The sequence below is a fragment of the Falco naumanni genome, chromosome 4, assembly GCF_017639655.2.
Source record: "Falco naumanni isolate bFalNau1 chromosome 4, bFalNau1.pat, whole genome shotgun sequence".
In the NCBI taxonomy this organism is placed as follows: domain Eukaryota; kingdom Metazoa; phylum Chordata; class Aves; order Falconiformes; family Falconidae; genus Falco; species Falco naumanni.
The window spans coordinates 43,950,634-43,964,965 of NC_054057.1; the positions used below are offsets into that span (position 1 = coordinate 43,950,634).

Sequence of the window (14,332 nt, forward strand, 5' to 3'; positions counted from 1 at the left end):
CTTGCTATGGGGAAATAGAGGTTTCTGGCATCTGTGCTCAAGCACAAGTATTGAGGAAATTAATCTAGTAATTTTGTCTTTGGTCGGGATAAACTAGAATGCACTAGCCTCTTGCTTTGCATGGAATTTAATTATTTTTATTTTACTTCATTTGCAAAGGAGAATCCAAAAGAGCATCCAAACTCTAATACTTGCTGATGAGGTATGAGAGATGGGTCAGGCCTGAGAGTCTGGATGGCTGTATGATACAAAAGACACGTAGCTTACACTTGACCAGGCACACATCGCTTGGTATTTAGCCTGAGTTGCCCGCATTAAGGGAAACAGGACTCGGTTGACTCAGCAGGGAAATACATAACCTGCATGCCCAATGTTGATGCCTGTTGCTTTCACATATGACCAAAGTGTAATCTCTGCGTGGAATTTGTGCCAAAATTGTTGCAGTTACACTAGTAGAGCTTATGCTGCAGTGTGTAAAGCTGTAGCTTGAAGGTGTAAGAGGGCATCCTCCTGCTCTGAAATGAATACCATCCCCAGCTTCTTCGCACCATCCTTTAGCCAAAGGTTCATGTTGTCAGCTTTCTGCCGTGGGAGCAGTTTGTTTGAGATACCCTGGGAATGGTGATGAACAGCTTTCACTGTTTCAAGGACAGCATGTATTTTCTCCTGCCTTGTGTGAACATAGCTGTTCCTGTTCCACTATAGAAATATGTCTAGTAGTATTCAATACTTAATGTGTACCTAAGTGATACTCAGAGATTCAGGTGTTTTGTACCCGTAAATCGTGTGCAGGATTATATGACACGGTACTTGTAGAAGTATGTCCCCGTGCTACAGAGCTGCAAATAAAGCTTCCAAGTTCCTTCCTATGTTAGTTGCTCTTGAGCTCTTCTTTCTTATGTGAAAAGTGACAGGGATTATAGGTGAAAGGTGAGTAACTTTCAATATTAGGAAAGCTTTAGAATTCCCTATTTGTTCGCAGTCCTGAGTTCCTTTGGCCTGTGTTGGCCCGTTTTTATCAATTTGATCTGGTTTGCTTATAGATGGGGCAAGATATCTTACCCCTAGCTCAGTATATCCCATATATATGTATGATACATATATTTATGTCACTTGTGTGTGTGTGTATATATGTGTAGCATAAATAGCACGGTTTGTTCAACAGCTTACCTGGTGACTGTTTGTTTCCCTTCTCATGTTGTGGAGTGCTGCAGAAGGCAAGCTTATGATAGTGCTTTTTCTCTGGTCTGTGTGAATCTTTTGATAGAGTAAGGATGGTGTTTGGTTGCTCTTGCAGTGCAGTGAGTTATGGTGGAGCTGGGATTTAACTCCTTGAATGAGAGAAAAAAAAATCATTCTTAGATTTTTGTCATACCAAATGCCACAGAAAACACAAAAATAATGTGGCTAGAAATTGAAACAGAATTGATCATTAGGGATGAGACTCATGTTATCTCCTATCACCTATCTAAAATGTATATGCTTAGTACGTGTTAGCCACCTAGGTTTCAACTGCAGTCAGCATCGAGAGCGTGACTCTGCTGGAAGGTGATTCTGCTGATTTAGAATGGCAGAATTTGTATTTATATGGGAAAAGTAACTCTTGGCAAATAACCTTTTTTCTTCATTTACTATAAGAGAAGCCCATATCGATTTGATACAGATCCACTTACCTTAGGTTGGATATTTAGCTTTTGAATAGAGTAAAATTTGTCTCATGAAAGTGTTTGCGTATGCTGATATTTTAGGATGTGCAGTTGCATGATCTGGGGCCACTTTGATTTGAATATGTGTTACTGTGAGCTAACATAAACATGAGTTTTGAAACAGTCAGTAATAAAGAACTGCTTTAATTCATGCAGATGCAGCTCAGTTTGCCCCAGGCTCTATAGGTGATTTCAAAAAGTGAACAGTGAGACAGCTAATGTGAGACTGGAAATGAGTGAAATAATGGTGGAAAGACCAGTGGTTCGAGGGAATTTAGCCCTTTCACCCAGCTGCATTCTGTAAAAAGCAAAAAGGAAAAGGTGACATGGTTAAAATGGCTGCAGTATGCATTTGCACATTCAAAGTGATGCTAATAACAGGAATTCTAGACATGAATCCTGTAAGCAGTTTTGACAGAAACTGTCTGACCTGAAAATCTCTTTGTGGAGATAGGTTGGTGAAGTCTGATGATAAAAGAGATGAAAGTGAGTAGAATTGTTAATTGTTTAGCAAGTATTCCTAGTGGAAGAAAATAAAGAGGCAGGAAAGATTTGCAGATGTCGAGATGTAAGCAAGCAGATAGATAGGTAGAAAAAAATAACCAGTTTTGCACTTCTGTGGATTGAAAAATTGGGTTGAGTGTGTTGTCTCTTTGAAATGGAAGCACTTCTCAATGATAGTGGGATTTTGCACGGCAGCAAAATACGGTTAACTACAGTGGCACAATTGTGCCTGAAGTGTCAGACTTTTAAGCATGGGCAAGGTTCTGCTTTAGGTCCAGGTGAATGTTTTGGTTTGAATCTGAAAGATAGCTGTATAAAATGGCTTTGCAGGGATGTTGGACACTCTACATGGTTTGCTGGTGGGAAGGCTTAAAAGATTGCTTATGGGCCTCCTCTGCAAACTCAGCCGGGGCCCTGAACACCAAGGTGCAATGTTGCATAAACTGTGTCCTCTGTAGGAAAGATTCTGCAAATTCGTTGCTTTTCTGACTGAAAGCAGCACAGTGTTGCGGTTCCCAGGGATGTTGCACATATTGCAGGTTCCTGAAGTGTATGTGGGGCAGGGGCACAGCTGAAATTTAGGTTGTTCTCTTGCTGAATAGGAAGACAAGTAGGAGAGTGTTTCCCTCCCAAGGCTGAGTTTGTTCTTCAGAACCGACAGTGGCAAAATATGTAAAACCTTTCTATTTTTTCTGCGTTAGTTAATGAGGACTCTGGATACTAGTGGGGCACAGAGTTACTGCCATATTTCCAAGGTCTCTTTTGAGGACAGAAATTAGATTTTAGCAAAAAAATTATTTCACATGTGCAAGTCGCATTAACCTGGAAGTGCTAAGCACATGATTATGCACTTTCTCCTAATGGCTCACGTTTAGGTAGCATTATCAGTATAGGTAGAATAGACTAACTGCTGACTACATACATTTTAATGTTTTTGCAGCAGCCTCCTCCAAAGCACTTATGTTCTCCATCTCATGGGGTAATCAGGTTTGCATTGGAAGATCCTTAGTAGAACAGCGGTGCTTTGTTCAACCTAAAAGTTCATTCTTTAGTAATGCATAATCCGTGCATTGCAGAGATTCTGCTCAGCTCTTGCTCTTCTGATGTGGAACCTGCCCTGTGCAAAAAGCTGCTTGTGCAAGAGATGGCTCTTCTGTCTGGGTTATATGGGACTTCACTGTCTCTAGTGGTGCTATGATCACATAAAAAGTTCCAAGAGGGGTTTCCAGTTCAGTGGGAATTACCGTTTTTTTACACTCGTCCTTTGGCTTTGGTTCTTCAACAGAACTCATGCATGCAGATCTTTGCACATATGAATGCTGTCACTGACTTCAGTGGTCTCTTTCAGGGATGAGGATTATGACTATGGCTAATTACCAGGTTTTGATGCTAACAGGTCCAGTTACGTTCACACACACTGTGTTACTGCAGCATCACTGATGCTACTGATGTTGTTCCTAATTTACTTTAATATTAGAGGACAGGAGCAGAGTCAGTCTTTTGTTCTGCTCAGTGCTCAGCATGCAGTCTGCTCTGTGTATTCATCTGCTGGGTTTTGGCTGGGGTCTAGAATGATTTTGTTTGGGATGGTAGCAATCTCTGCCCTGGCACTTAGCAGTCTGTGGTGCCATTCTTTCTTTGCAGGAAGATCTCAGCTGGCAATGTCCCAGCTGCTGAGGCACCCTTTGCGTAGCAGAATGTGCTTAGGAGAACCAAAGCTGATGAAGAGTTGCCCTCAGGAGACCATTTCAAAAACAGATGGGCTGATCAGACAGAAAAATAAGACTGGGATAAAAGAGAGAAGAGCTAGAATAAAATACAGTAGAGGGGACACAACTGAAGCATTTAAGCTTTTTTTGTTGTTCCCCCCGCCACCCCCAGTACTCAAGCATTTTCCTTATTATACTTCATGTTAGTTTGTGTCCCTATTACTACTTTCCACCAATTCTTTGTACTATTCTTCTTCAGTTTTCTCCTTTTTTTTGTTACTGCATTTTATTAGTTTTTTCTTTTTGTTTCTCCTTGAGAACGGTACTTTTTACACCTTCCTCATCCTCATTTTGAACTCCTGCAGCACAGTCAGTCTTTCACTGTTTGCCTCCATTTCATTTGCATCAGTGCTAAAACTGTTGCTGCCATACATGGAGCAGAATTGTCTTCTTGTCCATCTACCTTATCATTGTTTAAATTTTTTTGCCATCTTTTGAGGGAGGAAAAACTGATTTGCTTCACTGGAGGAGGCATGTGTAATTCCAAAGAGCTGCCGAGATAGGAGAAGGCATGGCACGGTGAAATCTCTAGCAGTGCTCTAAGAGGCAGTAACTTCATGCTTGGCTTGTACCATCTGTGGCTTGAATTGATGTTACATTGACTTCGGTGAGGGGATAGGGCCAGATATAAAGGGCAGAAATGTTCGACTGTGCAGTGGGCAGCAGTGCCCTGAGACACGTAGTCAGGGCAAGGGTGCGTGCGGGCAAACAAAGCTCCCTATCAGTTGTAAATACAATGATAAGTTATTTCCCAAGAACGTTTTTTAGAGGGTCTGGAGAATGTTCGTTCTTTTTGGCAAGAAGAAAAAAATAAATAAGTGGATTGTTAATAATTCGTTATCACATTGTGTAAAATCTCAAGTAGATACAGGTTTTTTGATTTTTTTTTATAGTAGCTATAATGAAGAATCATTTCAAAGTCAAAAGATAATCAGTCATAGCTGGCAGTGCAGGAGGTGCATATCAATGATATTCCTTTGTATACAGCAGACAGCATGGTGCCAGACACATCTAAGCAAAGCCTTACTGTTGTGTTATGAATTCATATCCCTGGGATATTTACTGCAACATGCAACTGTTTATTGGCTGTTATCCCTGTAGTATGTGAAGACCATACACATGAAGAAACTTCCATGCATGACTCATGTAAGAAAGTGATTGATGAAACAGATTATAACACATTTGCAACAACTTTCAAGGTTGAACAATTAAGAAAAAAAGTAAAATTATCAAGCTTAGGATCATGCAAAGTTGTTAACCCGTATTCATATAATATTTGTGACTTAAGTAATATCACAACCTTAGGTTTTAGATTATATCATTTCAGTAATTAAGTTTTTACACTGAAAATAATTTATATAGTTACCACAATAAAAACGTATTAACAGATGTCTCGTATGACTCAGAAATGTGAGGTTTATAAAGAGATTAAATAGTTTTTTTGGGGCTGGGGTAATTGAAGGGTGACTCTTTACGAAAATGATAAAGGAACAGGTGTGTCATGGAAAAGCAGGTTGGCATGAGTGCGGATGCTGAGGAAAGAGTGAACTCAGTAGGCAGAGCACTTTACATTTGGATTGGGAGGTGGGAGAGACTGTGACTTCTGTCTCAGAGGAGAGTGTGGGTCTGTTGCCCTAGCTGTAACTTAGAAAACAGAGTTAATGTTGGATATAGAGAAGGTGGTTTCTGGCAAAGCTCTTGAAATGGTAACAGGCTGAGGTCCACGGGTGTTTGCTCTAAAAAGAAGTTCCAGTCCTAGAGTATCTTCAGCATTAATGTTACTTAGAGGTTCTCCACCTTCTTGGGATCCCCGAGCACAGTTATTTTCCAACATTTCCATTCGTGCCTCCCACAGTCTCGGTCAAGACGACACAAGATCTCTTCTTGCTGTCTGCTTGTATCTAAGAAAATCTGGCTACCAGCATGAGTCAGCACTACTCGGCTATATTCAGGTTCCCAACATCTTTGTTTAGAATAAAGCTCCAAAGAGAAATTCACAGTCTGCATGAGAAATACCAGCCTATTCTCTGCTCACTGCGGGATGCAGGAGTGAAGCATCCTACGCTGAGGACAAGGAGCACAAGGCTGCTGGAACAGCACACCAAATAAACAGACTTAGGTATACAGGCTTTTTATCCCTTTCTGAGGCTTTGTCTGTAAGCAGATGTGTGCTCATGTGCACTCGTACATAGATTTGAGAAAGCAAGAAATAATTACCCTTGTAAATAACCCTCTGCTTCAAATGTTTCAAGCTAAAAGTCTGAAGAGAGTTTCATCAGTCAGTATGCATGTGCAACATTGGTGGAATAGGCTGCCTCTTGAATTAAGACTAAACAACTCATGATTTACTCCTTTCACTGATGGAGAGGACTTTTGATCAAAGACAGTGGAGCAATTCTCTGGTCTTGCGAAAGTGGGAGAATTTAACATGCATTTTAACACACTTTTGATTTGGTTTCGGCCACATTCTCTTGTTTCTGGAAGTTCCTGAGGCTGTCTTGCTTACATTAAACATTTTCAGCTAATTCAGTTTTTCTTCTTATTTAACAATATTCTTTTTCACCCCATTTCTTTCACCTTTTTATCCGTTAATTGCCTGTAGTGTAAGCAGTCTTTACAGGGGGTTACGGGCAAGTGTTTATGGATCAGAAAAAGTAGGAGTCCTCCGGTGTCCTCTGTTGGTGGGATTGAAATGTCAGCTCAAGAATCACTAATTTTCATAGACAACATATTAACATGCCAGTAGGTTCTCCAGATTTCCTGGTGTGCTTGTGTGAACAATGGAAAATTATACTTAGTGTAAGTGCACGGGTTTTGCTTTGGGGACAGAGTAGTGCAGTCATGCAACAGCATGGTGAACAAATGTTAATTAAGAAGGTTTTTATCTAATTTGAAGGTAATTAATTCACTGATAGTGTCTTTATGAAATTGAGGAACAATCTGAAATAGGATCAGAGCTTGTGCTGTGAACATTAGGTAGTTAATGTGTCTGCTCTTCATGTGTCTGTAAAATCCTTTCCTTATTCCTGAATCTTTGATGTAATTTTTCCCCATTCAGAAGTCTCCTTCAAATAATTTCCCGTGCAGATTTGGCCCACATTAAATACAATGGGAGAGCATTTGGCATTTGATAAGGTCATTTTCCCTCATGTCTAAATTGGTCTGCATTTTCTGAACATGACAAAGGAGGGTGAAATGAGAAAAGCAGCCCTGACAAGCCATTTTGTAACTTAATGAGAGGGGCCAACCGGGAGGGCGAGGGAGTCAGCAGAGGACTGTTTTGCTGCTGTATGGAGCATCCTGTACAACTAAAGGTGTCTCCCCTTACCCTTCTGATACTTTCAGGAAAGGATGCAGAAAATCGCTTTTCTGGCAGTGAATTATCGGAGGAAGTCTACACCTGCCTACCCTGCAGGGAAGGATGTTCTTACTGTACAGATGATACTCCCTGCTATGCACAGGAGGACAAGTATTTACGGCTGGCTATCATCTCATTCCAAACACTCTGTATGCTTCTGGACTTCATAAGCATGCTGGTAGTGTACCATTTTCGCAAGGCAAAGGTAAGCAGACATGTTTTACTTTGATATTCCTGCTCATTGTGTGGTACAGATGTATGTTAGGTGTATAGCTTCTCATTTTGACAGTCAATTTCTCAGGTAAAGGAGCTCAGCTCAAGGAGGGGATGGGCTTTCCAAACAGGAATGCTTTGCTTTAGTCATGGAGGTACCTAAATTGTTTATGTAGTTTTTGAAAAAAAATGCTGAGCAGTTTGTACGTCCCAGTGAAATCCACTTACATTTATGGATGGTCATCAAAAATCATGGAAACCTATTATGTTTGAAGTAATTTTGGAAAATCAGGCCAATTATGCAGGCAGCTAAAAGACTTGTGGGTATTTATAGTCTCAGGATCTTGAAAGTCTCTGTTTTAATACTGCTAGGAATGATGTTTGGTTTCAGTATGTTTGAGAGACTAGCTGGTAAATAATTATATCAAAGAGAAATCTCTCCAAATAATTCTAGTTCCTAGAGACTTTAAACTTGATTCTATGGTTAAAGATCTTCCTTTTTCTCTAAAGTATTAATATATTAAAAGGAGTGTCTGTAAATTGCTGATGGAGGCTACGGTTATGTTTTATGTACTAACCTAATGAACCGCCTGATTTTAGCTCACTCAAAATCTTTTAACATATAACATGTGGAATCTCACTGTTGCCTTAGTAAATGCAGAATATTCTCTGAAGCTTCCAATTTACTAAAAAAAAAGCAAGTAATTGAAGCTGGCACGTATTCACTACCTACATTTGGGAGATGTAGGTGTGCACACAGTATGCTACATTGTTGAAATTAATAGATTGCTCCACTTTCTATAGATAAGCATTTCCATTTTGGTTTTCGAAACACTTGATCCCACAGTCTTCCTAATCCTACACTCTGTTACTAATGCATGGCTCATTTTGAAATACTTTAATATCCTGGCAGGAAATCACAGAATGAGCAGTAACTTTTTTTTTTTTCCTCTTCTGTTTCTGACAGAGTTTTTGTATTTAATGGTATTGCATAAAATGATTCAAATTACAGACTTAATTGTATTTATAAAGCTTTTCATTATGAAAAATCTGTTGTAGGCATCTGTTTAGTTGCTTAATGTTAACTTAGCAGAAGAACTTAATTCCAATTTTGTGAGATTTTAGTCTGTATGGTAATGTTACTCACTTTTAATGTCATAGACAGCATCATGAAAGAAGCATTCTTTGTGAGTAAAACTTTACACTCCTGAGTTACAAAATGAACAGAGTAGATTACTTGACATGCAGCTATTGCAAGTTTGGCCTGATTTTTTTATTATTTTTTTTTTACACTGAAATATGGATTGTTTTATAAGAAATTCATGTATTTTCTCATAAATAGTTTGAGATCGGAGATGAGTAAAACTGTATACACTGTTGCACTTTTACACTTACATATGTTCTATGTATCCACTACAGTAAAAAAAAAAAGTTATGTGTATATATATATCTCTTTAATAATCATACTACAGAAATCTGGTATTTCAGAAAACCTGCCGGTAACAAAAGGTGTATTTTTACTTCTGTGATGATTAGGCATTTCCTAAAGTAGGCTATGAGTAAAGAGCCAGATGGGATCTGAATTTTTAATACCAAAGCAATACTAAAGAGGCATATACACACACCTTTCCTTGTTTCTAAAGAACTTTTCAGTCTATATGCAAAAGCTTGAGCTTACTTTTTTCCAGGTTACCTCTTACCATTAGACATCATGATATCTGAACGGGTGAGAACCAGACATAAAACAAAACATTCTTTTTTCCAGAAAGAGAATTGTCTTTGAGACATTGCATTTCATTCAGTTCGAAGAGATTAATTCAATTATAATTTTGCTACATTAGAAGAGAGTTGACTTTGCTCTAAATATATATTTCACAAGGGAAAGGGGAGGAAAAATGAGACAAAACAGTAATACGGTGATTAACAATCCTTTCCTGTATGATCAATGTTTTCAAGGAATAGAAACTCATAAATAAGTGTTCCATTGCTTTTCATGTCATTCAACTGGATTTTTTTCTTGGATTCCTTTATGTTCTTTACGTTGTTGGTACAGCGTGATTTTAAAAAGATAAAGATCTTGTGTGATTATCATGAAATGAGAAGCTATGTAAAGGGGAAACATACTGGGAACAATGAGTATTTGCATAAGAAAACTGCTGGTTACATTGGGTAATGGCAGAAGTTTGGAGTGAAGGAGGTAGAAGACTAGTAACTGACTATGTACTCTCCACCAAGGGGAGAAAGTCACAAAAATGGGAGAACAAATATTAAAATATATTAAAAATATCTGCATTTTGAGAATTGCCAAGTGTTAGCGAAACAAACCTCAATTACGTTAGTATGTCTGTCTGTGATTAAAGTTACTGTGTTAAACTGCTCATTTCCATTGTGCTGGGTGGGTGTCAGAGAAGAGCACTTTTTGGATTCACTCCCACATATGGCACTGCAATATTCAAATAGTTACAACAAGTAATTTTTGATAGCACGTTTTAACAGAAAGAACTGTGTACTGCTACCATATCAAGAAACAATATTCAGAGTGTTTTAAGAGTGAAAGATAAGGGTTAAGAATAAAAAAAATGCTAAATGAAGATGCCAGTGATGAAATAAGGAAGAGTGGTACTTTGGTACAGTTGTTGATGGGTAAAATGAGCATGCAAATGGGATCAGGTTACCGCTCCAGTAAAAGTGACTGTGCAAAACACTAATGCTTGTACTTCATGGAGGCTCCTGGTAAATATAAACTTCAAAAAAGCTAAGGTCCTGAAAAGTTAAGGTCTGCCAGCAGAAAGCACCCTGGGAAGAAACACTCCTGGCACCTTGACTGTGAGTATAATAATTCAGACAAAGAATGATTGAGGTCCATAAGGGCCCTGTAAAGATCTACTGCTCCACTTCCAAAAGAACACAGTAATAAGAACAGAAACGTTTTCAACAATTAATGCCAAAGTATCGTTGACAGAATATGGCAACATGACTTTCATTTTGACATGGTCTTTATTACTGACCAAGAATGTAATAACGATCTACAGGGAAACATGGTAAGTATCAGCCAAAGTGGTTCCACAAGTGAAAGATCTTGGCAAAATGAATGGTAATAAATAGCCAAAGCCTACAGCAAGCCAGGTGACTAAAGCCAGGTTTCTCTTTAGAGGAACCTTTACAAGTCTCTGAAGTTTAAAGTGTCTTCTTTTAGAACTAAAGATGCCTCTAAAGAGTCCTCTCCACGCTTCTGAAAGAACTCCTCTACAAAACTGTGGAATTACTTACTGTGGAGCAAGCTACTGCTTACATTAATAGCAGTAGAGGAGGAATGGAAGATGAGAAATGTGCCATCAGTGTTTACAAAGAATTCCCATAATTGTGACAAGAACTAAAGATCAATAGGTCCAACTTACATGCTTGCAAATTCATAGAAATGGTAATAAAAAGTAGAACTAATGGGTCCATGGATAAGTGTGGGAAGTGGGCTTTTGTGACAATGTGATGCCCTACAAATGTATTTATAGCTCTGTGAAAGTGGGTTATGAGCATGTGGATATGAGAGTACTTTTTCCAAAGTCTGCCACCAAAAGCTCTTAAAAATCCATGATCTCAAGGGGCTAGGGAAGTTACATTTCTTGTAGGTAACCAAGAGATGACAAAGGAAAAGACAGTGCAGGAAATGTGGTATAAGATCATGTAAGACAGGGACATGTTGACATGTGAAGAAATATTCATGGTTCCTTTTTTAGTATCGCTAGAGGGTGTTCAAGGGATCTCTCAAGAGGTTAAAAAAAATCAAGTAGGTGTTTTACACAACTTTTAATTGCTTTGTGTCACTCATTGGCAAAAAATATAATGGATCCCAAAGTATAAATCAATTCAGATAGAGTTTAGAAGGAATCTTGAAGGGTATTTCCATTATTAGCTGTTTAAACACAGTGGTTTTTGTGAAACATCTGGTACATGAAGTCCTTTTTTTTTTTTTTTTTTATTGTTAGAAACTGGGAGGATAGTCCAGAAAGGATAACTCTCTACTGCTCTCCTTAAATAATGCAGCACAGGCCATGACCTGAGGTAGGACACTAGAGTCTGAATCAGACGAATCAGAAAAGACTCTTGGCAAAGAGTCATTAAGGTAGATGTCATGCCTCTTCTTGAAAGCATTGTAGTTACTCATACGGACTTACACATTTGATAGGTGGCAAAACAAAATGCAGCTCACTTTTCCAAGACACAGTTACTCCAAACTATCACTGGTACTACTGACCAAAATCTTGACGTTGCCAACCTGTAAATGACATGGCAAATTAATGACTTAAAGCAGTAGTCAGCTTTGGCAAACAGTACAAAATGGAACTGCAGAAAGATACTGTGAGAAAGCTCAGATCAATGCTGAAGAATTCGAGGCATTGTCAAACACAGGTGAAAGTGACTCAGCAGTCCCAAGATTAGCTCAGCAGTAAAGTTATTAAACTACAAGAGTCATAACAGGAGAAAATCACAGGCAGAAAATGTGGCCCTGTGCCGAGAAAAGGGAGAGCTCCAAAGTAAGAATAGAAGAAATTTGGGAGAAGGCACAGGAGTAGCAGAAGCTAAACCACTGGTGAAAAACATTGTAGGGAAAGACATAGGATGAAAAATGTAACAGATAAAGCAGATGCTTCTGCTATAATGGGAAAAGACAAAGCATTTTTAGCAGGAGAATAAATGGAGGAAAAGTGCCAAACAAAGAAAAAAAAATGAAAAAATATTCACAGCTAATATAGAAGCGAAAGCAGATGTGCAGATCACTTAAAAGAAATTGTTAGCTACTCTAGACAACCCTCATGCCAAGCAGTAGTGAAAACTGGAAACCCTGAGCCAGGCATTGACACAAGCTGCAGGAGACTGAAAAGCTCCTGGGAGATGGAAATGGATGAAATCCCATCAGAAAAGCTGACAGCACTTGCTGCCGCAAGTTTAATGACACTGGGAGTTGTTCAGTGAAGCCTGGGAAAAAGATTTTTCCTCAGTAGTGGAAATGTTGGAGTTTTGATAGACTGGCCTGACAGGGTGATCTTGCTGAGTGCTGCAGCTGGGGAGATGCTGAGGCTTCTGCAGTGTAAGAGGGGTAAAGGGACACTGGATGCAAAACAAGGAACAGGCTCAACTGAAGCTCTCAGCACTTGGGGTGGGCTAGATATGTGTCCTAGCATTTGTAGAGGAGTATATAAAGGAATAGACTCCTTGTATTACTTTGGTTGTCAAAAGACTGACAGACTATGAAAGGATTTTGAAAAACAGTTTTTAGCCCTACGGAGTCAGATCTTCATGGCTGTATACAGAGGTGCAAAACATTCTCTAAGTTGAACAACGAAGAAGCGAATCAACTCAAGGTGAACACTAGCAAACATCCTTGTGTGCTATGGAATTATTGATTGGATAATGCAAACATTGCTACTAAAAACACATCCAAAAAGTATGAGGCTAAGCTAACAAAAGTAGCCAGCAAGGACAGAAATCACTGGTGCTAAAAGAAATATTTTCAAAAAATAAGCAACTTAATATTGATTTTTAAGAAAAAGCATCAACAAAATAGGAGAATTCATCTATGTGAGTAGGGTTACATGAACCAATGGAGAGCGCACAGGGAGTGACCAACTGCAGTATTGATTTCATGCAGTGTAAGGGTAGCAAAGCTATACATCACCAGAAAGAAACAGAATGTTTAAATAAATATAAAGAAAAAACTTTTTTTTAATTTCAAAGCTAAAAAAGGATTTCAAGGGCTAAAGATCTACCAGAGCCTTAGAGAGGAAGCCAGCTGCATTGTAAACACGTTCTTACAAAAGTATCAGACCGTGGAATGACATTACCTGTGAAGAACCTAAAGAGCTCATCAGTTATCAGGCTGCCTTTTCAAATAAATCAGAAAGAGGAGCTGAAAATAACTGACCTTCACCTAGCAGCATACCAGCTCAAACATGGAGCTGTCAGGTAGAATACAACTGCTGGGAGGAATTTTAAGTGCCCTTAAGAAATGCTAAGAACCACTACTGGCAAAGACACCAGAGAAGCTGATCTCAGCTGTAGCATAGAAGAGGCAAATTTCTACTTCAGTGATAAAGGAGAAATGACAATGTGATGCCAGCCTTGACTCACACTAGACATGTTCAGAAAGGTCATTGACTGTGAATTCTCATTCAGATCAATGCTAAAGGCCTCAGAGTAGCTGCACTAAAGCCAGGCTACTTCGCCATCATCTTTGCTCATCGTGCTCTGCTGTGCTGCCAGATCCTGAGCGTGCAGGGGAACTGCAGGTGTGCAGGAGGAAACCTGGGGGGGATCTGGTGTTTCAGTCTTCCTAAAGTATATGTGGCCAGCATCTGTAGATGTACATCCAGCACGTCAAGGTAAAATTGGCAGCAATGAGCACACTTGGAAAAGGTTGTTTTTAGCTCTGAAAAACAATGGGGAAAAATGCTTAAAGGAGAGTCTTCAAAACAGCAGTTTGGAATGGTTTTGTCATATGGCATTAACAGTGATGAAGGATTTTGATAGAGCCCATTGAAATGAAGGGCTTTGCCCTATTCAAGACCATTTCCAATCCCAAATATTAGAAATTTATAACTAAATGACCCTGTATTGTACTGGTGCCCACCCCCCCTCCATTCATGAACACTCAAGAACTGTTGGAAATACAGAAATGCACATACTTTTAATGGGAGGAGAAAAATGCATATCTGGAACACTGATCAGGGAAAAACCTCACAGTTAACAAGACACATGGCTAATCATCAACAAGAATAAATCATTTT

The 14,332-nt window shown here is 39.1% G+C and overlaps 1 protein-coding gene across 2 annotated transcripts in view; it reads left to right on the forward strand.

The window, feature by feature from the left end:
- Positions 1 to 14,332, forward strand: part of GPR158 (G protein-coupled receptor 158) — a 209,335-nt gene that overhangs the window by 89,669 nt on the left and 105,334 nt on the right. For both annotated transcript variants that reach the window (XM_040592584.1, XM_040592585.1), the window contains exon 4: positions 7,325 to 7,542. In XM_040592584.1, coding sequence (XP_040448518.1) covers positions 7,325 to 7,542 — 218 coding nt within the window. The remainder of the gene's footprint in view (positions 1 to 7,324; positions 7,543 to 14,332) is intronic.